The 24,382-nt window shown below is 54.5% G+C and overlaps 2 protein-coding genes across 2 annotated transcripts in view; both read left to right on the top strand.

The window, feature by feature from the left end:
* Positions 1-6,682, top strand: part of LOC144734601 (uncharacterized) — a 42,109-nt gene extending 35,427 nt beyond the window's left edge. Inside the window, exons 7-10 of the mRNA XM_078616867.1 lie at positions 774-869; positions 1,800-1,880; positions 3,990-4,076; positions 4,980-6,682. Coding sequence (XP_078472993.1) covers positions 774-869; positions 1,800-1,880; positions 3,990-4,076; positions 4,980-5,755 — 1,040 coding nt within the window. The 3' untranslated portion in view covers positions 5,756-6,682. The remainder of the gene's footprint in view (positions 1-773; positions 870-1,799; positions 1,881-3,989; positions 4,077-4,979) is intronic.
* A 1,761-nt stretch (positions 6,683-8,443) lies between these two features.
* The window catches only part of LOC144717283 (uncharacterized), a 28,536-nt gene continuing 12,597 nt past the window's right edge, over positions 8,444-24,382 (top strand). Inside the window, exon 1 of the mRNA XM_078592715.1 lies at positions 8,444-8,824. The gene's annotated coding sequence lies outside the window, so the exon portion shown is untranslated. The remainder of the gene's footprint in view (positions 8,825-24,382) is intronic.

Raw genomic sequence — 24,382 nt, 5'->3', positions numbered from 1 at the left:
CGCTGGCTCTTCTCTTACACGAAGGGTTGCACTGCTCTGCACGAGACCAGAATTGATTCGTCATCTCATGATGTGACAATGATGAGTCAGGATAACATTTGGGAAAACGATGAAACAATGTGAGATATTTTTAGCATGTAGGTATTAGCGAACAAAAGATTAATATTTTACACGCTTTTATTTAACTCACTCTGTCTGTTGTATCCTCAACTCTGTTGTCGTATCCTCAAATCTTATAACTCAATTTTAACCCACTTCCCAATGTATCGACTGCAAACTTGGTATACGTATGTCATACTGATGACAATACTATATTTGATCATTAAAAATAAAATGTATTTCTAAGCAAAGTTTTTGATATCTTATGTTTCGGCTTGGGTCTAATTGTCCATGCTCAACTCGCGTTGCCTGTAAATCACCACGGCCCCTTACGTTATGGCATGCTTCGGGGCCACTTCCTGGAGTCGTGGAGTTCTGCCATTACTAGTAGGGTACATTTCATTAAAGCGTGTTTTTTTAAAAGTATTTTAAAATATTACTTATTTGGGTAAGATTGCATAAGTAAAATGTTTGTCGTCCATCATACTCCCCCTGAGACAGCCAATTAATAAAGTTGTCACTTCAACAAATGCACCAGTTCATTACTGCTTCAGCACGCCAGTATGTTGGAGAGCTATCCATATTTTATTTATGAGATGTGACCCAAAAATTACTCAAATGCATGATTTTGGGAAGTGCAGAGATCTAATGACCTTGTGCGTCTGTGGCTTAAGTCTCCTCAGATGAGCTTGGAGAGACCCCAGACTCGGACAGAGAAGACGCCGACCCCAGCCAGACATTACATGTGATCAAAGCAGAGGCGTGTGGAGGTACTTATAATTACAACAGTAAGTCTCCTTTATTTATCCAGGAGAGCCTCGCTGAGTGTTGAGACTTCTTCAGGCAGCTCTTGCATGAGGATTAGTGAATGCTCTTGCATTCGTGTGTGGAAGTAAATGGAAATATCCGTAGAAAGTCCATGCATGAGAGGGGATAGCATTAAAAGTTATGCACAGATCTGTTGATGACAGGAGCACAGCTATGCTTTGAAAGTTGGGGCTGTCCTATCTAGTCAATGTTTCCCAGTGGTTCCTGGATAGATGACTGACAGCATCCACGAAGTTCACCCCCCTGCCCCCCACTTCGTCACATATAAACAGGCGCTCCACTGTGCTGTACTAATGTTTCGTCTACAACACTACTGGCTGCTGACTCGGTACTTAGCCTACTGTTCCTGCGGTTACCATTTATTTAAAGGTTCTGTGATCGGCATAATTTACATTTATGTCAGCTTATTTACAGGAGAAAAATGCAGGCTTAAATAAAAAAAAAACAGGATTCATGTCCAAAATATTGAGGGTGTCCTATTCGGCCCTCGGGTAAAGCTTCCTTGATTTGGCGCTTTCGTGACTGCAGGAATTACTCTTTGGTTCTTTCGGTAAAGTCACGTAGAAAGAGAAAGTATTACTTAATATATTATTTTCTCTTTCTACGTGACTTTACCGAAAGAACCAAAGAGTAAAGCTTCCTTACCCCTGGCTTGAGGTGAATGTGTATCATAACAGTGTGGCCAGGGTAAGACAGGACACTTGTAACTCCCTGGGCTTGGGAATATTTTCAGTGGCATGTGTCATTTTTCTGACGTCTCTTCCTCAATTCCCAGCAAGTAATTGCAGGTCTGCACCTTTTAGATTTTTTTTTCACTGATGTCTTGTTTGAATGTCTGCCCTCCCCCTCCCCTCTTGTTGCAAATGACAAAGAAGGGAAGAACAGGGCCCAAGAAGCGGGCGGCTCGAACTGCAGTCAAGTTGAGTGCACACTGAAAAGTGAGACCTGTGGAGGTGAGACTTACTTATTCTTATTCTTTCATATGGCTGATGTAGACGCAGAGCCAGGCAACCTTGCAGGAGCAGCGGAGTGTATCGCCGTAATGTCTTCTTCGTGTTTGTGGATCGGGCATTGCGTCGTTAATACGTTGTACGGTCTGTTCTGGATGACCACAGTCGCACACTGGAGAGTTTTTAATTTTCCATTTGTGCATCGGGTATCCGTATCTGCCATGGTTTGTACGGATGCGATTTAGGGTGGACCATGAGTTTTTTCGAAGATCAAACCCAGGGATAATCTTCGTTGGATCTTTCACAAGAGGTGTTTGCGAGTTCTTTATAAATTCATTCAGCTGAACGGAGACTTAATTTAAAGGAAGTAACCTGATGGACAGCCCTTTGCCATTTCACTGCTGACTGAAGGCCTCCCCACACTGTGTTGGTCTTGGGGGTGATTTGATAATACTTCCCCACACTGATCACAAGGCCTTGGACTGGGGGGGGATTGTGGGGTGGTGGGAAGAGGGTTGGTGACCCATGACCGGTTCAGATATCACACTGCCATTGATGTTCGTAGCCCTGGCCGGAAACCACACTCAGGTTGCTGTGTTCAGAGTGCAATACGTAAACACTGTGTCACCAGCTTCCCCCAACTTAAATACACAAAACCATTACAACAGAAATCCCTTAGCTTGTAGTTACACAACTGCATTGCATGTCCTGAGCTGTCCAACATGAGACTGAAACATCGTTAGAGAGTGACTTTTACTGGTAGGAGCCACCTGGTTCCACCAGCCCACAGGGGATTATTGTGTCCGTCCGTCCGTCGTGCATTCAAAAATGGGAGGGGTGGGGCTGGGTGGAGAGGGGAGGGTGGGGAGGGGCTGGGTGGGGAGGGGCTGGGTGGGGAGGGAGGGTGGGGCTGGGTGGGGGGTGGGAGGGGTGGGGCTGGGTGGGGAGGGGCTGGTCACCCCGTGGTGCCCCTTATAAAACTCAACGTTTAACCTACTCACGCCGGCTAGTGCCCACCCTCACAGTCGGGCATATTTGCGGAATACACCACGCCGCCGTTGACCCTCGCCATTGACCGAGCAATCCAACATTCCTACCAGCTCCCTCCGCAGGAGGAATGTGTAATGAGACATCTCTTGACATCTCTGCGGTGTTTTCAGCCCTCGTTAATACAACGCCAGTGGATTGGCATCTCTAGGGCACAGCTGAAAGTCACTTTCAAATATTTTATCATGATTGAAGCTTTCAATCTCACATTGGACAGTCTAGAATATACATGGGTTCGCATCAACAAGATCGGAGAGCTCTTTGGGTTTTTTGGGTTGTCTCTTCTTTTAACGAGGTGGAAGCAAGCGCGATGTGAAATGTAATAACCGAGTTGCTGTTAGTGGCTCCCGATGACTATTATCCTGCTATTCACATCACATCCGTGCTCCCCTCCATCAACACGCACTCTCGTGGTGAAGTATAGTCAAATAACCCCCATCACCGACATGGCATGTGGAGACCCTTATCCATCAGTGCTTTGTCAATGCACACTCATGCACGTGTGTACATCTGCATTTATCCGCGGGTAACTTTGCAGATCGCAGGAGTTTTCTGCAAATCAGAATTTTATTTATTATTTATTTTCAGAATATTTATCCTGGAGAAATCTGATGAACTATGAAGCTTTTTTTCCACAGATGTCCAGTAGGGGTAGGTTGGAAAGTTACAACAACAAACATACCTGTCAACCCATACGGTTTACCCATATTCTTGTACAGGGAGATTTTGAGTTTTCAGGTCCATATGGCGTACAGCTGTTTCAATACGGGCAAAAACAAAAATGTGTCTATTTGTTTGTGTTTCTCCCTTGTAATGGGACTTTGTAGGATGAACATTGAGATTTATAAGGGCACGGGGTGACCATTAAGGTCTGAATTGGTCTTTAATAAGCTAGGCACTCATAAGGGGTTGACAGGTATAAAACAATACAAAAAATGTTCGGAGTGCAAACTCGATTCACGATTAATATTCGCGAACAGTACCTCCAGCCACGTCACCACTGATAAGAGGCGTTTAACCGTAATAACCTTAACAATATAGTTGGTGTTTTTTTCTTCGCATCAGATGAAGGTGGAGAGAAACTGGCTTCGGAAGTGGACGACCCTGATCTCAACCAGACATTAATCGCGATAAAAACGGAGGCCCATGGAGGTAAATTTTCAGTCATTAAGACAATAAACCACAATTACACCATTGGAACCTCATTTGCTAGTAAAAAATATGATAATTGTTTTTTTACCCTTCTTTCTGGCAACAAAACTGACACCTTTTTTACAAGGAGTCATGTTTACATAGACCACAATACCTGCAGTCATAATGCCAACAAAAAACATAACTCTGATAATGTGCACTGTCCTTGAAGTTGATTGGTCCACACCCGAGACAGCTTTCCTTAGAGCCTCGTCTCACATGGGTTAGACCACAATACCTGCAGTCATAATGCAAACAATGGTGTAAATGCTTACCCCGAGCTCTCATACTCTGATGGTGCATTTTCTTTGAGTTGTGCGCCTTTTGGCGTCATCTGGTCCAACCCATGTGAGACTAGGCTCTAAGGAAAGCTGTCTCGGGTGTGGACCAATCAACTTCAAGGACAGTGCATACATTATCAGAGTTATGTTTTGTGTTTGCATTATGACTGCAGTTATTGTGGTCTATGCAAACATGACTCCTTGTAAAAAAGGTGTCAGTTTTGTTGCCAGATAGAAGGGTAAAAAAACAATTATCAAACCACAATTACTTCAGAGGTGGCTGTGTAGCTTTAGAGGTCAGAACGCTGAGATGACAACAACTGAGATCTTGGGTTAAAATCCACTTTTTAGTCATCGGTGAATAAACTATTTTCTCAAGTGGAGTGAGTTAAATGGCCTCGGTTGGTCACCACCGACTGAACTTTAACAAAAGAAAATAATTACATTTCATTTTGCAGCACTGACAAAATGATCACTTCAATTGTCATGTGGGAATTAAAAATATCAATGGCCTTTACAACCAAGAGCCAACTTGTAAGGAGAGACTTGAATGTGAATTATTTCTCTTTTTCATTGCATCCAGGAAAAAGCAACATCGTCCAAGATGTAAACGTTCTTCAAGAGGTGGGACTGGACCTCACGGACTCTATCAAGGCTGGTGCACATCCCTGGACACGGCAACCGCAGCAGCAGCGGCAGACGGGCAGCGAAACGCACGGAAGTGACGCTGACGCCGCAGAGTTACCCCTCAGTGCCGTCTACACGCCCTCTTCGCTCGTCAGCGGACAAACTCTCCGACAGGAGGCGCCTGGCCTAAACGTGTCTCCGTTGAACGATGAGCCGTGCCCTCCTCTCCATGACGTCGACCTCCTGGAGTTTCACGTTGGCCGGCAGTGGACCGTACAATCTGGCTCGGGCGCTGGCGAGAGGCCATACCAGTGCACGGTGTGCAGGAAGAGCTTCTCGCAGAACTGCCACCTCAAAGACCACCAGCGCACGCACACGGGCGAGAAGCCGTACCGCTGCAAGATGTGCGGCCAGTCGTTCACGCAGAAGTCGCACCTCAAGGCGCACCAGAGCACGCATACGGGCGAGAAGCCATACCAGTGCAAGCTGTGCCACCAGTCTTTCTCGCGCAACGGCAACCTCAAGGTGCACGTGCGCACACACACGGGCGAGAAGCCCTATCGCTGCGGCGTGTGTGGCCAGGAGTTCTCGTACCTCTACCGATTCAAGCACCACCAGCACAAGCACGCGGGCGAGAATCTGTACCGCTGTGTTGTGTGCCCGCAGACCTTCGCGGACTTCAACGCCCTGATGAGCCACCAGAACGCACACCTGGGGGAAAGGGTGCTTTGACCCGAGTGACGCGCTGCGCGGCTTTAGGGGATGGCGGCTTTAGTATTTTTGTGGGACAGTTCTGCTCCAAGTGGGAATGAGGTTCTGGGTTACCGTATGTGTTTTTCTGCACGTGCTGGGGAGCTTCCTCGTGAAGGAAACGCCTTCTTCCCAAAGAGCCTCACAACACACAGAGCGAAACGTCGGACATTATGTCGAACAGCACGCGGTGCGAACTGACAACAGGACGACCACGAAAAGCTACGCAGTAATATTATATGAAAAGGTTTTCTATAGCAGAATGGTAGGAACAAATGAGATAGAATCAATGGAAAAGAACATGTGAGATGGAGAATTCAAACGTAACGAGATTCAAAGATATACTTTGATCGTGGAGTCAAATTGTGACTGAATCATGACAATTCGTTGTATCTGAGTTTGGGGTGGTGATGGTGGTGGTGTGAGTTGCTACATTGATACGAACAAAGCAACGAAAAGATCATAAATATCTTGACCTTTCAGTGTAGGAGCGCGTGGATAATACTGGGAATTTCACACCACGATAGGGTCATTAACTTTGAAGTTTAGAACGAGAGGCAGGAAAGTAATTGGGCTCAAATCATGAAGAGGAGGATGGAGGAGGAGGAGGGCACATTACTGAGACAGACATTGGAGTGGCACCCAGATGTTGATGAGACAGACTGGTCCTTGGAGGTAAGACGTTCACCCATCCTAGATGTAGATCTAGGGAGGAGGTTGGTGGATGACACACATACACTGATGCATGCCTGGTGAAAGAGCATTGGAGCAGTCACATGCTCCTTGGGGCCAATGAGCGAGCTGTTCAGTCAGCTGTATATCCCCTAAACTACTGTGTGTAGTTTTTGTTTCGTTTGGAATACAATGAAAGGATTGCGTTTTTTAAATAATAAATCTTTTTTTAAAGATTCTAATTGAGAAACGTGTTTTATTAATATTCTGACATTTTCACTGTATAAGTAGATTTATTTTTGTTTAGTTTCCCAACAGTTTAAAAGCGTTTATGCATTTGCTCTGTCCATCTTTCTACAACAGGGGGTGGGGGAAGGGGCCATTATACTGGTAGGAACCTCCTGGTTACACCAGCCCACAGGGGATTATTGTGTCCGTCCATCCGTCGTGCATCCAAAAATGGGAGGGGTGGGGCTGGATGGAGAGGGGAGGGGCTGGGTGGGGAGGGGTTGGGTGGGGAGGGGCTGGGTGGGGAGGGTGGGGCTGGGTGGGGAGGGTGGGGCTGGGTGGGGAGGGTGGGTCTGGGTGGGGGGTGAGAGGGGTGGGGCTGGGTGAGGAGGGGCTGGTCACCCCGTGGTGCCCTTAAACGTTTAACCTACTCACGCCGGCTTATGCCCGCCCTCAGTCGGGCATATTTGCGGAATACACCACGCCGCCGTTGACCTTGGCCATTGACCGAGCAACCCGACGTTCCTACCAGCTCCCTTCGCAGGAATGTGTTAACTCGAGTAAAGATGCTCCAATTGTGGACGATGTAAAACTACCCAACCTCATCAAAAAGGGATCCCTGTCAACCCATACGCTTTAGGGGCCGTCCATAAATGACGTCACGCGATTTTGGACGATTTTTGACCCCCCTCCCCCTTCGTCACACAGCGTCACAACAAGTCAGACCCCCCCTCAAATATGACGTTACAAAGCCCCCCCCCCCCCGCCAAATAAAACATGCTTTAAATCGCTTTAAACTATTCGTCATTGTAGTGCATATTTAATGTGGCGCTGCACTCTGATGTTGTAGGAGAAAACATTTATTAAATAGTCTATTTAATTAAGTAGAACGTGTTGTCTATATTTATTCAAAGTAGCGCATTTTGATGTGACGTCACATTTCTTCTCAACCCCCCCCCCCTCGTCACACATCGTCACACATCGTCACAAATGTCTGACCCCCCCCAGGTGCGTGACGTCATTTATGGACGGCCCTTTACCCATATTGTTGTACATGGAAATTTTGAGTTTTCAGGTCCATACGGCGTACAGCCGTTTCAATACCGGCAATAAAAACAAATTTTATCAATTTGTGTTTCTACCTTGTGATGGGACTTTGTAGAATGAACGTTGAGATGTATAAGCGGCACGGGGTGACCAATTAGGCCTGAATTGGTCTGTAATAAGATAGGCACTGATAAGGGGTTGACAGGTATGCGAAACACGACACTATTGTACACTACTATGCACTACATACTATACGCTACACTATACACTACACTATGCACTATACGATACCTGTAAACCCAGACGCTTTACCCGTATTCTTGTACAGGGAAATTTAGTTTTCAGGTCCATACGGCATACAGCCGTTTCGCAATGAAAAAAAACTAATTTTGTCTATTTGTGTTTATACCTTGTGATGGGCCTTTGTAGGATGAACGATCACTGATAAGGGCGTTGACAGGTATGAGCAGGGTCGTCATAATCTTGGGAGGCTCAAAGCAGCGTAAATATGACATAAGTATACCAAGTTTGCAGTCGATACCACATTGGGAAGTGGGTTAAAATTGAGTTGCAAGATTTGAGGATACGACAACAGACAGACTTGAGGATACAACAATAGACAGGGTGAGTTAAATAAAAGCGTGTAAAATAATAATAATAATGAAAAGCACGTGGCCGAAGCAAATTGCCGCGGTCCCTAAGCCCCTTATGAATCTGCACGTGGCGGTGAAAAAGCTAGCGACGGCTTCCCCCGCCAGCTGCGTCCCCGTGACAGAATCGGAATCTTTCGTCCCGGAGGAGGAAAGCCGAGGCGCTGCGAAGCTCTTTGATGCTTTATCTGCATCCGTCACCTCAAACCGTGAGCTGTAAAGCTTCTTCGTGTATAACTGGAGGAATCCGACGCGTTATATAATCTCTTTTTTCCCACAGATGTCCGGTTCCAAGGGAATGAATTTTCCAATTCAGATGATTTAAAAAAAGTGCATCGCAGTTCCCGGTGGCTTCCTCCCGTCGGAAGGAAGATAACGTTCCAGACGGCCGCTGCTTGCGACGATGAGCCGGAGTTGGCGTGCCGGTGTCCGCTCCTTGACGAGATCGGCAAAGGTATCGATCGTCGTGGTTCATCGGTGGCGAGGCACACACATTTGTGCGTGCCGAGTTGTGACCTCCAACCCCTGTGAATGCTGTTTTCGTATTCTTCGGTTTTTTCGGTAAAGTCACGTAGGGGGGAAAAAAACAAGTAAATAATAAAATAATAGAGATAATATTAATAAAATAATGATTTATTACTTTATTTCGATTCGGTAAAGGCACGTAGGTAAGTAAATAATCAAATAATAGAGGTGGTAATATAAATAAAATAATGGGGAGGGGCTGGGTGGGGACGGTGGGGCTGGGTGGGGACGGTGGGGCTGGGTGGGGACGGTGGGGCTGGGTGGGGACGGTGGGGCTGGGTGGGGACGGTGGGGCTGGGTGGGGACGGTGGGGCTGGGTGGGGACGGTGGGGCTGGGTGGGGACGGTGGGGCTGGGTGGGGACGGTGGGGCTGGGTGGGGACGGTGGGGCTGGGTGGGGGGGGGCTGGTCACCCCGTGGTGCCCTTATAAAACTCAACGTTTAACCTACTCACGCCGGCTTGTGCCCGCCCTCACAGTCGGGCATATTTGCGGAATACACCACGCCGCCGTTGACCCTGGCCATTGACCGAGCAACTGTGGGGGCCGTTGGCCCCCGGGGTCTCTCCCGCCATCATCCCCTATTCCGTTTATGTTACCCCACCTCCCTAATACCCGCTAGGGTTTCGCCGGCCTTCGAACGCGACGCCCTACCCATACGGCTTCACGCACCGCTCCCACGCTGCAAGCATACGTGCGCACGGCATCATCAATCAAACGCCATACTCCCCCTCTTTACACCGCTACGCGCAGCTCTCGCACGCTGCGAGCGTGCGCCCGTCTACAGCCCTGTGCGGCACTCGCCTCCACGTCGAATAACGTTACCAATGCGCACCCGTATCCGACACGTAGCGAACGTACGCGCACTCACGCACACAGCTCCCCGCGGCACTCACTCACCACGGAGCACTCACGTTGTGATCGCGCACCTGTATCATACACGTAGTGAACACACGCCCACCCACACGCGTAGCTCCGCGCCGCGCTCACTCACGTGGCGAACCACTGTGTACGCAGCACCACACACGTGCACACCTCTCCACGAGATCACACGAGGCCACGATTCGCTATTAATGATTTATTTTCCGCTACCTGGAACTAGGTGTTAAATCAGTGAGTCGACGAGGCTGGCCTACGCTGATACCTTTTTGCCTATTCCCGATTTATCTGCTATGATTATAATTCACCTCCTTACTCACTGTTAGGTGCTCACGGCGGTCCGTTGATCCCCTGCTCGCAGCGTACCTCGGTGCGTCTCACGGACGTCCGGGTCGCTGGGCTGGAGCTCGTGGTGTCGCCTGGTGCTGGAGTCAAGAGAGAGCCCGATTTCCCCTTTGCGCCCACTATTTATCCTCCCTACCTCAAAGGGATGTGGCTCTGAACAATGGGCTCGCGCCCCTCTGGCACGCGCACCGCGGTTCCGGGCGCCTGTGATATGCTAATCAATGTGCGGCGTTGCGCAGCGTAAATTCTAATTAATCCCTTTCCCTCCCTAACAATGGTGCCTGCGCGCTCAAGCGTAATTATCCCAACCATCCGTGACTATGCGCAAGAGCCCCTGCGGTCCCGCTACTCATGCTGTCCCGTCCCTCCCCTGCTTGCCCCGTCGACACGTGGGTGGTGTGTGTGGGGGATGCACTTCAACCGCGGTGGCCGAATGCCCCTCGCCGCGGCCATACCATCTTAAGGCAGGTCGCAGCGCCGCGGTGCAACGTAGCGTCGGGGGAGGCCGTCCAATTCCCTGATCGCCGGAAACCGTGAGAGTTAATCCCGATACGGGTTTCTCGGATAAAAACCGGTCGATCAGGTGACCTTCCCTTCCAGCTCTATGGGGGGGGGGGGGAAATGCATGCGGGTGTGTTCATGTGAGGTGAGGTGAGGGGGACGAGGGGTTGGCTCCGTTGCTTGGTGGTGGCGAGGTCGGGGATGGGGCGCCTGCCGAACGGCTTTGTGGCGGCGGCATCACATAGCCCCCCGAGGTGCCAGTCCCCGTCCTGGGTTGACTGGAGCACCTCGCTTGGGCCGCGCCCACGAGGAAACGTTGCGGGGTCTGGGGGATCCGTCCGGACCTGGTGGCTGGTCTCGGGGCGGGTGGTTCCGTCCTCTGTTGCTCCTGCAGCGGCCTCCTCCTCCACTCCAGCGGCTCTCCCCGTCCTCCGGCACCTGTGGGCTGGGGCACAAACTCAGCAGCGGAAGGGTTTAGGGGCCGTCGTCCGCGCCGTCTCCGGACTGGATCGGGGCGTCTCGGGGGCCCGGCGGGGCCCATGTAGTGTGCGAGGCCCCCCAACACGAGGGGTGCGGGTACTCCGGGATTTCGGGGCCTTCGGGTGACGGGGTTCTCTCTCGCCGGGGCCGCTTTCCACGGTTTTAAGCGGCGGACGTTGACCACCATCTCTCGACCCCTCTCCCCGCCATAAATTAGTACCGTCCAGGGGGAGATCTGCCGCACCACGGTCCAGGGTCCCCGCCAGTAGGTCGTCAGTTTCCCCACCTGCCCGGCCCCGACGCGAGGGGTGTGTAGCCACACCTTAGCGCCTGTCAGGAATAAGGGGGGTTCCATGCGGGGTCGGGTGCCCTGTTCCTGCCGCCGATGCGCGGCTTCCCCTTGCGGGTATGCTCGGCCTCGGGCTTCTCGCAGGGTCTCCAACAGGTGTTCCACGGGGCGGCTTCCCTCCTCCGGCTGGGGGGAAGGGACGCCGAATAGCAGATCTGCGGGTAAACGAGACTCACGGCCGAACATCATTAAAAACGGGGTTTGTCCCGTCGACGTGTGTACGGTGGTGGCGTAGGCGAAAAGGGCGTATGGGAGGTGTTCGTCCCAATCCCGTTGATTTGCGGCCGCCATACGTTTGAGTTTCCCCACTAGGGTCTGATTCATGCGCTCTACCATACCATTCGCTTGGGGGTGGTACGCTGTTGTTCGGTCCTTCTGGATTCTGAATTCTCGGCACAGTGCCTGGAACAGCTCGGCCTCGAACTCGCTACCCTGGTCGGTGAGGACTCGTTCTGGGATCCCGTGCTTGAGTACGTAATGTTCCACGAATGCCCGGGCCACCACCAAGGCCGTTTTATCAGGGATGGCCACTGCCACGGGGTAGCGGGTGAAATACTCTACTGCGACTAGGATATACCGGTTGCCTCGATGGGATCGCGGGAATGGCCCCTGTAGATCGATCCCGACCAGCTGATTCGTGCGGCTGACGCGGAACGGCCTTAGGGGTACCTGGTATCGTGCCGGTTTCGGCCCGCACTGCTGACAGGCGCGGCAGCCCTGTACCCAGGCCGCCACGTCTTGTGCCAATTTGGGCCAGAGATACTGGCGACGCAGGGTCTCTCGAGTGCGTCATTCCCCATCGTGGCCCCCGAGTGGGTGATCATGCACCAGCCGTAGCAGCTGGGGTCGCACCTGGGCAAGAACACAGATGCACCCCGGCTGGCCGGCCTCGGTTAACTCCCGTACCACTCCGTTCTGCACACAACCGGGCATACAAACCGCTCCAGGGTCCTGGTAGGGCGCTCTTTTCCTCCCGCAGTGCGCCTCCACTGCCGCCAGATCGGGATCTCGCTGCTGGGTCTGTCTCAGCTTGCCGGGCGGTTGACGGGATCCTCGGTGCCACCTGTGAGGGTCTCTGTGGCGCACACTGCACTCTCTCTCGCTGGGGGGGGGGTCAGTGGCCGCGGCCTCTCGGGGGTCCGTTGCTTGCCGGCAGCGTCCCCCCGTGAAACACGGGCAGGCCTCCTCTGCCCTTATCTCGGCGTACACCGTGGGCCGCCTCGACAAGGCGTCCGCGTTTGCATGCGTCCGGCCAGCCCGATACTCGATTTGCAGGTTGTACTCCTGCAACTGCGCCAACCACCGGGCCATCTGCCCCCGTGGCTCCTTGAATGTAAGAAGGAACTGCAGAGCATAATGGTCAGTGCGTACGCGACATTTCCTGCCGTACAAATACGGCCGGAACTGCTTACATGCAAAAATCACGGCGTACAACACTTGGCGGGTCACGCAATAGTTCAGCTCGGCCCCACTCAAGGTCCGGCTGGCGTACGCGATGACTCGTTCCGGTGTCCAAAATAAAATCGGTGGTAAAATCGGGGAAAGCGAGGGTGGGGGCGTGGGTGAGGTGGTCTTTGAGAGTGGTGAAGGCCGTCTGGCAGGCCCCCGTCCACTGATATGGGTGCTTAGGGGAGGTGAGTTGGGTGAGGGGGCGTGCAATCTCGCTGAATCCCTTTACAAATCGATGATAATAGGTGGCGAGCCCCAAAAATGATCTGATCTCCGTCAGATTCCTTGGCCGTGGCCACTCCACTACGGCGCGTACCTTCTCCGGATCGGTACGCACGCCTGCCTCGCTGACGCGATGCCCGAGGTACCCCACCTCGCGTTGTGCGATGTAACACTTACGTGGCTTGAGCTTGAGATGAGCCGCTCGCAGTCGCTGGAACACCTCTCGTAGCCTGGACCAATGCTCAGACAAAGATCTACTGAACACGATCACATCGTCCAAGTAAATCAGGCACTGTTCCCATTGCAAACCCCGCATCACCAACTCCATCAGCCGCTGGAACGTCGCGGGCGCATTGGTGAGTCCGAACGGGAGTACTCGAAACTCGAATAGTCCCATCGGGGTGGTGAATGCGGTTTTTGGCCGATCCTTCTCCGCCATCTCCACCTGCCAGTACCCGGACGCGAGATCGAGGGTGGAAAAGTATCGCGCTCCGGCGAGGCTGTCAAAAGTGTCGTCGATGCGAGTTATAGGGAAGGCGTCGCCGAGCGTGACTGCGTTCAATTTACGGTAATCGACGCAGAACCGGGTTGACCCATCCTTTTTCGTTACTAGTACCACCGGGGCTGACCAGGGGCTCGCCGAGGGCTGAATTATGTTATCGTGAAGCATGTCCCCAACCGCCTCTTTGATCTGTGTGCGTTCGGGTGCGCCCACTCGGTATGCAGGGAGTTTGATGGGTCGGGCTACACCGGTGTCAATTTGGTGCTTAACAAGGTCGGTCCGACCCACGTCCGAGTCGTGTTTGTTGAATACGTCGGCATACTCCTGCAGTAACTCGCGCAGCCGATCGGCCTCTCCCTTAGGTAAATCCGCCCATGGTACATGTGAAGTATTGGAAAATGACGGCAGGAAACTCCTTGACGGGAACACACTTCTTTTATTAAATCTTGACTTGTAACAATACAACGCGTGGCCTCTCTTCTTCACACCGCACTTCTCTTGACTCAGGATTCTGTGCTGCCGGCTCTCTGTGCCTCGTGTAGACTCCGCGCCTCGGCTACACTCTTCTCTCGCCTCGTGTAGACTCTGCGCCTCTGCTACACTCTCCTCTCTCGCCTCGTGTAGACTTTGCCTCTCTCTCGCTGGCTACACCGTATGCATACTCGGCTCGTGCAGACCGTTCTCTCTCGCTGGCTACACCGTATGCATACTCGGCTCGTGCAGACCGTTCTCTCTCGCTGGCTACACCGTATGCATACTCGGCTCGTGCAGACCGTTCTCTCTCGCTGGCTACACCGTATGCATACTCGGCTCGTGCAGACCGTTCTATCTCGCTGGCTACACACTATACATTACTCAGCTCGTGTAGACCTTTCTATCTCGCTGGCTACACACTATACATTACTCAGCTCGTGTAGACCTTTCTATCTCGCTGGCTACACACTATACATTACTCAGCTCGTGTAGACCTTTCTATCTCGCTGGCTACACACTATACCTTACTCTCTTCTACTCTCCATTTCTCTCCTCTCTGGGCTCTATCTCTACACCTTCGTCTTCATTCTTAGATGGTTCCACTTCTGCCCCTTGCTCCTCTGTGCATCACCTTATATACCCCTTCTCCCCGGGAGACGGAGCGGATGCGGACCTCAACGTCGGCACCGCTCCTCCGTTACCCAATCCCCACGCGCTATCCCCACGATCCGGTTCCGCTCAGCGCGTGTTTCCACTCTCCGACCAATCACACCGCGCTGCTACCCGATCACTCCCTCTGGGCGCGTCACCGGCACACAGCCAATCAGCAGCACTACCCCCACCCGCGCACTGACGCCTGCTCCTCCCCGTCAGCGCGCGTCACCACACACACACCCGTACATACGCGCTGGCACACGACATATACACCCAGCGCGTATCACCACTACATCACCCCCTCCCACATAGCTCGCAGCCGGCCCGGCTGCTAACAACAACCAACCACGACGATAAAACGACAACCAACAAAAAAAAACCCCATAACCCCCCGAGTGTGCCCCGTAACATAACACAACAACAACAACAACAAGAATAACTATGTACAGATTGACAATGAACGCGAAAAGTCAACAATAACACGATACGAGCAAATTCGAAACGAACGCGCCCCACGTCCCTGCGACTACACGCAGTGACGAGGCGCTCCAACTGCCCCGACTCCTCACGAGGCAGGTCATGCAAAGTAGCACGACCTGGCGCGAGTCCGTCTGGCTGGTCCATCGTATGGGGCGGGACACTGACGACCGTCCGGCGGTTCCGGCCGCTCCAGACGGCGCGGAACGGGCCTGAAAGGGCCGGCCCCGCCGCGGAGATCCGGCCGCCGGTGATCGGCAGCTGTCAGTTCCGAGACACCTGGGAGCAGATCAGGCGACAATACGTGTGGATCAGGCAGAGACATTTCCCCCTCTGGGTCGCCGGTCACGTCACACGCCCGGCCATCACGACACAAGGGGAGGCCATATGGAGGCGAGAACGGTTTCAGTCGGGAGGGGTGAACGTACCACCGGCGCTTTCCCCACTTTATCTGAACGCACTGGGGCCGTGCAACGCGCACGACCTCCACGGGTCCCCTCCACGGTCTCAACAATTTAGGCGACGTAGCCAAGGGTGCCTGAGGGCAATGCAGCCAGGCCCTGTCACCTGGTTTCCATTCGTGCATGGACACCTTCCGTGCCCGCAACCGTTCATTAGCAATTTGGCGAGCCCGCGAATTAAGCCGTGCGGCCTCCCTCGCCTCTGTCAGCTTATGAATATTAAACTTAATATGTTCTGCCAAATTAGAATTAGTTCGTGGAGCGGACAGGCCAAGTTGCGTTTCTATTGGCGGGTCAGCTTCCCGACCGTACATCAAATAGAATGGGGAAAACCCCGTAGCTGCATGGGGGGCCATTCTATACGCGGCAAGGACTCCCGGGACCTGCAGGTCCCAATCTACATGTGCCTCGCACACCTGCTGGCACAGCATGGAAGTCAAGGTTTTGTGGAGTCTCTCCACCATCCCGTCAGTCTGCGGGTGGTACGGGGAGGTACGCACCTTCTTGGTACCCAACAGATCGCACACCTCTTGCAACAATTTACTCGAAAAATTTTTACCCTGGTCGGTCAGCAGGCGTTCGGGAGCCCCCTTGTCCAGGACATAGCCCTGGACGAAGGCATCCGTCACAGCCGCTGCCGACTGGTTAGCGAGAGGCCACGCCATAGGCCATCGGGTAAAGTATTCGACCCCCACTAACAAATATTTATTCCCTCTCGGCGTGACTGGGAAGGGCCCCAAAATATCGAGTGCAACGAGCTCGTTGGTACGCGAGACCTGAATAGATTGCAGCGGTGGATTAGCTGCCACGGCCGGTGGTTTACGCCTGGCGCACTCAACGCACCCCTTCAGAATATGCACCACATCACTTCCCATCCCCGGCCAGTAATAGTCACGCTGAAGCAGGGCAAGCGTCTTGTTAACTCCCAAGTGCAAGAGGCGTTCGTGTGCCGCCAAGACAACCCTCCCCCTCACAGCGGAAGGCACCACGAGTGCGTTCCGCCGGGACAAACTGTCCCATTTCAATAACACGCCCCGCTCAAGTACATAGGAGCCGGTACGCTCCTGGTCCCCCTCGGGACCCCCAACCTTGCGGCGCAATGCTAGCAGCGAGCTGTCCGCCATCTGGAGGCGGCCCCATTCGCTGAGCGACAGCGAGAGCAGCGAGTCCCGACCCTGAGAGGCAGTGGAATCCTCCCCACTCGGTGCGCCCGCTGTCGCAGCCAGTGCCCCCATCTCCCCCGCAAGCGTCGGTTTACAGCGCGCCGATCCCGACAAACACGCGCATTCATCACAAGGCAACAACCGCGACAAGCAATCGGCATTCGTGTGTCGCAACCCCTTACGGTACGTAGTCGTAAACTGATAGTCCTGGAGGACTTCCAACCAACGCGACAACTGGCCCGAGGGCTGGGCGACCCTCAATGAATACTGTAGCGCCGCGTGGTCCGTTCGGACTGTAAAGTGACGACCATACAGATATGGCCTAAACTGCTGCACAAAAAAAACAATGGCAAGCAGCTCGCGCCGGGTGACACAGTAGCGCTGCTCCGCCGGAGACAACACCCTACTACCGTAGGCGACAACTCTTTCGACACCCCCAACGACTTGGGATAGCACCCCCCCAATGCCCGTGTTGCTAGCATCCGTGTCCAGCAAAAAGGGACTGGCAAAATCGGGATAACACAAGGGTGGGGCACCCACCAAGGCGTCCCGGAGGGAGCGAAACGCGGCCTCCTCCTCCGGTCCCCATTTGAACTTCACTCCCTTCGCCGTTAGAGCGTGCAAGGGTTTTGCAATAGTGGCGAAGTGCTCAACGAACCGCCGATAATAAGAAGCAAACCCGATGAAACTACGCACGTCGGAAACGGACGTAGGTGTCGGCCACGAACCGACACAATCCGTCTTCGCGGGATCGGTGGAGATCCCCGAAGAATCGACAATGTGACCCAAGTATCTAACGGACCTACGAAGGAGGTGACATTTGGCCGGTTTAAATTTCAACTTAGCCGATCGCATTCGCAAGAACACCCCTCTCAATCGCCGGAGGTGTTCCTCAAACGTTTTACTGAAAACAATGACATCGTCCATATAAATCAAGCATGTATCCCACTGCAAGCCCGACAAAACCAGCTCCATAAGTCGCTGAAACGTCGCTGGAGAGGAGTGAAGTCCCATGGGTAACCGGTTAACCTGGAACAGCCCCCCTGGAGTCCGAAATGCTGTCTTAGGTTTCGACTCTTCGTCGAGCGGCAACTGCCAAAACCCCGATAACAAATCAAGAGTCGAAAAATATCGCGCACCAGACAATGCATCGAGGGACTCATCCATCCTGGGGAGCGGATACGCGTCAGCCACAGAGATCTTATTCAGGCGACGGAAATCAACGCAGAATCACAGGGACCCGTCCTGCTTCTTAACCAGCACAATAGGCGCTCCCCACGGGCTAGAGGAGGGTGAAATAATATCGGCTTCTAGCATATCGTTAACAGCCGACTGAACATGTTCCTTCTCCACGGGACTCAGTCGGAAGGGATTTAGCCTGACCGGCGCCGCATCGCCCGTTTCAATGTGATGGTGCAACAAATCCGTGCACCCAATGTCATACTTATGTTTACTGAATACATCAGAGAATTCAATGAGCAACTCGCGCAGCGCACCCAACTGCGCCGCCGACAAATCGTCCGAGGCGGCACATAACGAATGGACCCACTCAAGGTCTTCCCTTGGCTCAACGTTCCGCGCGGGGCTCGAGCCCACCTGCGCAACCAACCCATCATCCCCAGGAACCTGCGCCGCGTGAGCCAGCACGGTGCCCTGCGGGATGACAGCTGGTCGCGACCCCGCGTTCAAAACCATCACAAACGGATCCCTGTCAGCCCGCACCAAAGTGTGAGCCACCGATAAATCAAGACCCCCGACAGCCTTGTTAGAAGGACCCAAAAGCATACTCTGTCCCGAAGCCTCCCTCACCCATGGTTTTCGCAACCGGAGGGGAATCAACATCTGTGAACCCGGGGGCACTTGCACTGTCTGCGTCGCCACCGCTTGTATCGTAGCGCACGCCGTCCGAATGTCAGTAGGGCCCGTCAAAAATGAAATCCGGCGACCCGATGGCAGTTCAATGCATCGTTGATCGATAAGAATTTTAATGGGCATTTTAGCCAAAAAGTCAGTGCCCAAAAGACACGGAACTGCCAAGGAAGACGAAACGAAAACGGGTCCCGATAATTTGATATCTCCAATGCAAATGGACGCCCTAACCTGACCGATAATGCCCAACGATCCCCCATTTGCGGCGTAAAATGGCACATCCACTGGAAGCAGCGGACGACATTGGACTGGAAGAATATTATAAATGAGGTCCGATATAATAGTTGCCGATGCCCCCGTGTCCACTAACACCCTAATCTCAACCCCATCAATAGATCCCGTAACAACGGACGAACCCGCCGAAGCAGCCACAATTCTATGCCCCAATTCCGCCCATTCAATGTCTCCCTGGTCCCGGCCGAACCCCCCTCGCCGAACCGAATCCCCGAACCTTAACCGGCCCTCCTCCGCCGCAACGCGGCGTCCCATGTGTGCCGAATAAACAGGCCGAGCGTGTGAGGTGCCGCGACTTGCCGGGGATTGTAGAGATGACTTGGGCTCTCGGTCGTCGTCCAGCCGAGCTCCCATGGCGCGCTGCCGCGGAGCGCGGCACCCGGACGCCACGTGGCCCCGGAGGCCGCAGTTATAGCACGTGACGAGGGTCGGAGTAGATCTTGGTTGCTCCGACTTTCGGCCCGATCGCAGAGGCGACCGGGCCCCCGGCCTCCAGTCCCCTGGTCGTCCCGTGGCGAACGCCTCCTCTCGTGGGCTGACGACTTGGGGTTCGGCGACCACCAACCCCGGGGCTGCGACGACAGCAGCGTTGCAACCAACGCCTTGCTTCCGTTGTAGGGCCTCGTGCGCTTGAATACTCGTGGCGACTCTCAAAGAAGAAATATCAATGTCATCAGCTGTGTTGATAGGGACCCCCAGGTCCTGCGCCAACTTGAGCAGCTGCTCCAAAACCATCGCGTCTTGGCCCTCCTCGTCCATCCGAGGGAACGCAGCATCAGCAAGAGCCAGCAACGCCGTGCGATAGGCCAGCGCGGTCTCCGTGGCCGCTTTCCGTCTTGCGTAGAACTGATGGCGGCATGTAGAGGGAGGCCCGTAGACCCTGGCCAACAAACCCAGCGCATCCTTCAGCGTGGAGCGGTCCGACTTCCGTGCAGCCCTGAAGGCCGCGAGCGCATCGTCGTCCAGCATGGCGGGCAATGCCCGCAGCGCCGTAGCATCGGACCACGCTGACATCTCTTGATGCGCCAAAAACCTTCGCTGAAATTGGCCCCAGTCTCCGCCTTCCGCCTTGAAGGCTGACAACGTGGGCAGGCGCTGCTGAAAAATGAAGTCATCCGCCTCGTGGTTCCTCTCCGCCTGTCCGTCGGTGTCTAAGATGGCGGCTCCAGCAGCAGACGTAAGATGGCGGACCCCCTCGCGCGCTGATGAAGTCGATGCGCGCGCTTGGGAACCCACCACCACGTGGCGCTCGCCGTTCCCGCCAAAAGTAGGCCCAGGCGCAATGGCGGGAATCCCCCATTCGTTTTGGCGGGAATCTGCGGGGCGACCTTGTAAAATGTCCCCCACCGTCCCCGCTCCTCCCGACGAGCTGATCTCCGCCAAGATGGACGCGGCGGCGAGCAGCAGCTCCGCCAGTCGGGAGTGCGCCTCACGAAGCCCGGCGTCTGTCCCCGGTCGCTCGGCCGGCGCCGTCGACGGACCCTGCAGCGTGGGCAAGTCCTCTTCCTCACCCCCCGCCACCAGCGGCTCCGAGTCGTCCAGGTCTTCCTCGCGGTCAATCCCGTGGGTCCTACGGGTCTTCCTCGTCTCCATACTTGGAAGCCCGTTTCACTTCTGACGCCAGATGAAGTATTGGAAAATGACGGCAGGAAACTCCTTGACGGGAACACACTTCTTTTATTAAATCTTGACTTGTAACAATACAACGCGTGGCCTCTCTTCTTCACACCGCACTTCTCTTGACTCAGGATTCTGTGCTGCCGGCTCTCTGTGCCTCGTGTAGACTCCGCGCCTCGGCTACACTCTTCTCTCGCCTCGTGTAGACTCTGCGCCTCTGCTACACTCTCCTCTCTCGCCTCGTGTAGACTTTGCCTCTCTCTCGCTGGCTACACCGTATGCATACTCGGCTCGTGCAGACCGTTCTCTCTCGCTGGCTACACCGTATGCATACTCGGCTCGTGCAGACCGTTCTCTCTCGCTGGCTACACCGTATGCATACTCGGCTCGTGCAGACCGTTCTCTCTCGCTGGCTACACCGTATGCATACTCGGCTCGTGCAGACCGTTCTATCTCGCTGGCTACACACTATACATTACTCAGCTCGTGTAGACCTTTCTATCTCGCTGGCTACACACTATACATTACTCAGCTCGTGTAGACCTTTCTATCTCGCTGGCTACACACTATACATTACTCAGCTCGTGTAGACCTTTCTATCTCGCTGGCTACACACTATACCTTACTCTCTTCTACTCTCCATTTCTCTCCTCTCTGGGCTCTATCTCTACACCTTCGTCTTCATTCTTAGATGGTTCCACTTCTGCCCCTTGCTCCTCTGTGCATCACCTTATATACCCCTTCTCCCCGGGAGACGGAGCGGATGCGGACCTCAACGTCGGCACCGCTCCTCCGTTACCCAATCCCCACGCGCTATCCCCACGATCCGGTTCCGCTCAGCACGTGTTTCCACTCTCCGACCAATCACACCGCGCTGCTACCCGATCACTCCCTCTGGGCGCGTCACCGGCACACAGCCAATCAGCAGCACTACCCCCACCCGCGCACTGACGCCTGCTCCTCCCCGTCAGCGCGCGTCACCACACACACACCCGTACATACGCGCTGGCACACGACATATACACCCAGCGCGTATCACCACTACACATGTAACGCGTCGAGCAGGGGAACGACCTCGGTTCGGGGAGTCGGGCCGACTCGCCAGGCAAGGTCCTGTTCACCCTCAGGAAGACCAGGGTCCTCAGCCCAGAGTGCGAACACCGAGTCGTCAGAGTGGCGTGCGTGCAGGGGGTGTACGGTGGCTATCGGGGTGCGCCGTCGCAGTATCGCTGGGGTATTGTGGGGGTTAAACATCCGCATAAACAATCGGTCCCCATCTGCGTTTACCAACGTGGCCGATCCCACTATCCCATACCGTTTTGCCAACTCCGGGTGAGGAGTTAGCATTACCTCCCCTGATGGTCGGAGCGCGGGGTCGGTGGGGGATGTTGCCACCGGTACCAGCATCTCGGAGAGCGGGCCGATGGTGACTGCCGTCGCCAGGATAGCGGCCACAGGTGCGAAGCGGGGGCGCGTCGGTTCTCGTCCCAGGAACGGTATCCGCTCGCCGTTGCTCTCCATGGTGGCGCATCGCTGGCGGGGTTGCACGTTGAGTCCCAGCCGTTCTAAGAGGTCGGTACCTGCGATACACTCGTGACACAACGCACTCGACACGTAGAACTCCTGGGTGCACACCTGACTGCCTATGCGGACCTTTAGGGTGGTTCTCCCCAGCAGCCCCATTCCGGCTCCGCTCGCCGTGTGCAGCGCGCGGTCCGGTGCCTGCAGGTGACGCACATCGACCCCGATCGCGCTGCAGTGCGCTGCGCTCACGAGCGAGGCCACCGCCCCCGTGTCCAGCAGAATTCGGGTACGCACTCCGTTTACCTCCCCTTCCACCAGCGACGTGGCCCCCGTGATCCCCGCCACCAGCTCCCGTAGCCAGTCGCCAGGAGTCACCGTTTCCGTGGGCATTGTTGCTGGAACCTGTGTGGAGATCACTCGCTCGCCATTATCACTACAGCTTGTTTGTGTCGGGGCTACGTCGAGTTCACCCCCCGGTGGTCCCCTCTCTAGGGGGGCCTTAGTGTTTGACCTTAGCCCTTGTCTAGCTTGGGCGACCTGAGGACAGTCCCTCCTGAGATGCGCTCGCCGATTGCACACATAACACGTCCGGGGAGGGGTGGCGGCTCCGTAGTGGGTCCCCTGCCCGCTCCCTCTCCCTGTACGCAGTTGCTCCAACTCGGACTCTAATTGGGATACCTTCCCGGTCAGCCCCCCTACTGTGGAGTGTAGCTCACCCATCTCAGACTGGATGGTCTTCACATTTTTATTTGCTTCCTCGCGTACTTGGTGTACCTGGCCAGCAATATCTCCTATGCCGGTCTGTAACCCGGCCGCCCACCCTGGGATTGTCTCGCTAGGTCTCTGGGGCTCCCTTGCCCGTCCCCTTACTGCGATGGCGGGCTCTTCCTCCTCGTCGGAGAGTAGGCTCGCTACGGCGCATTCTTGTCCCCTCCCTCGAGGCTGTGCGCGCTCACCCGAGAGTTTCTCGCATTTGCGCGCGCGCGCGCTCAACGAGGGTGTTAAAGGAGAGGCGTGCACCGTCTACATTTGGCTGCCACCACGGGGTGCGTGCCAAATATCGCTGGACCTTCCCGGCGGCGAGGCCCTCAATTATTTTTGACTCGTACTCTGGGTACGCGAGCTGGGTCAACATGCGTACGTCTTCTGCGTAATCTCGCAGATCCTCGCCGGGTTGCCGGCGGCGTGCCTCTAAGGCCGTCTGCGCATCCTCCTCGTCATAGGCGCCGAAGCGCCGTTCGAGTTCGCACATTAATTCTTCCCACTGAGTTTGTGCGCTTGCGGGCAAAGCTTCCACAAAGTCAGCTGCCCGACCATCTAAATGTAGCTCTAACTGCTGCAACGCCTCCTCATCTGACCACCCATTAACCTTTTTAGCCCCCCTGATGCTGCGGGCAAACGATTTCCATGATGGAATCCCTTTGCCCGTAAATGTGCATTTTACTTTAACTTGGGTCGGGGGGCCTCTTTCCCTTGGGGTTGCGGGGGATCGTCCCGTTTCTGACACCAATATGTGGGGGCTGTTGGCCCCCGGGGTCTCTCCCGCCATCATCCCCTATTCCGTTTATGTTACCCCACCTCCCTAATACCCGCTAGGGTTTCGCCGGCCTTCGAACGCGACGCCCCTACCCATACGGCTTCACGCAGCGCTCCCACGCTGCAAGCATACGTGCGCACGGCATCATCAATCAAACGCCATACTCCCCCTCTTTACACCGCTACGCGCAGCTCTCGCACGCTGCGAGCGTGCGCCCGTCTACAGCCCTGTGCAGCACTCGCCTCCACGTCGAATAACGTTACCAATGCGCACCCGTATCCGACACGTAGCGAACGTACGCGCACTCACGCACACAGCTCCCCGCGGCACTCGCTCACCACGGAGCACTCACGTTGTGATCGCGCACCTGTATCATACACGTAGTGAACACACGCCCACCCACACGCGCAGCTCCGCGCCGCGCTCTCTCACGTGGCGAACCACTGTGTGCGCAGCACCACACACGTGCACACCTCTCCACGAGATCACACGAGGCCACGATTCGCTATTAATGATTCATTGTCCGCTACCTGGAACTAGGTGTTAAATCAGTGAGTCGACGAGGCTGGCCTACGCTGATACCTTTATGCCTATTCCCGATTTATCTGCTATGATTATAATTCACCTCCTTACTCACTGTTAGGTGCTCACGGCGGTCCGTTGATCCCCTGCTCGCAGCGTACCTCGGTGCG

The sequence above is a fragment of the Lampetra planeri genome, chromosome 3 (genome assembly GCF_965212315.1).
Source record: "Lampetra planeri chromosome 3, kcLamPlan1.2.h2, whole genome shotgun sequence".
Lineage (NCBI taxonomy): Eukaryota > Metazoa > Chordata > Hyperoartia > Petromyzontiformes > Petromyzontidae > Lampetra > Lampetra planeri.
Note: the sequence above shows the minus strand (reverse complement) of the source record. Positions and strands in the feature narration are given on the sequence as shown.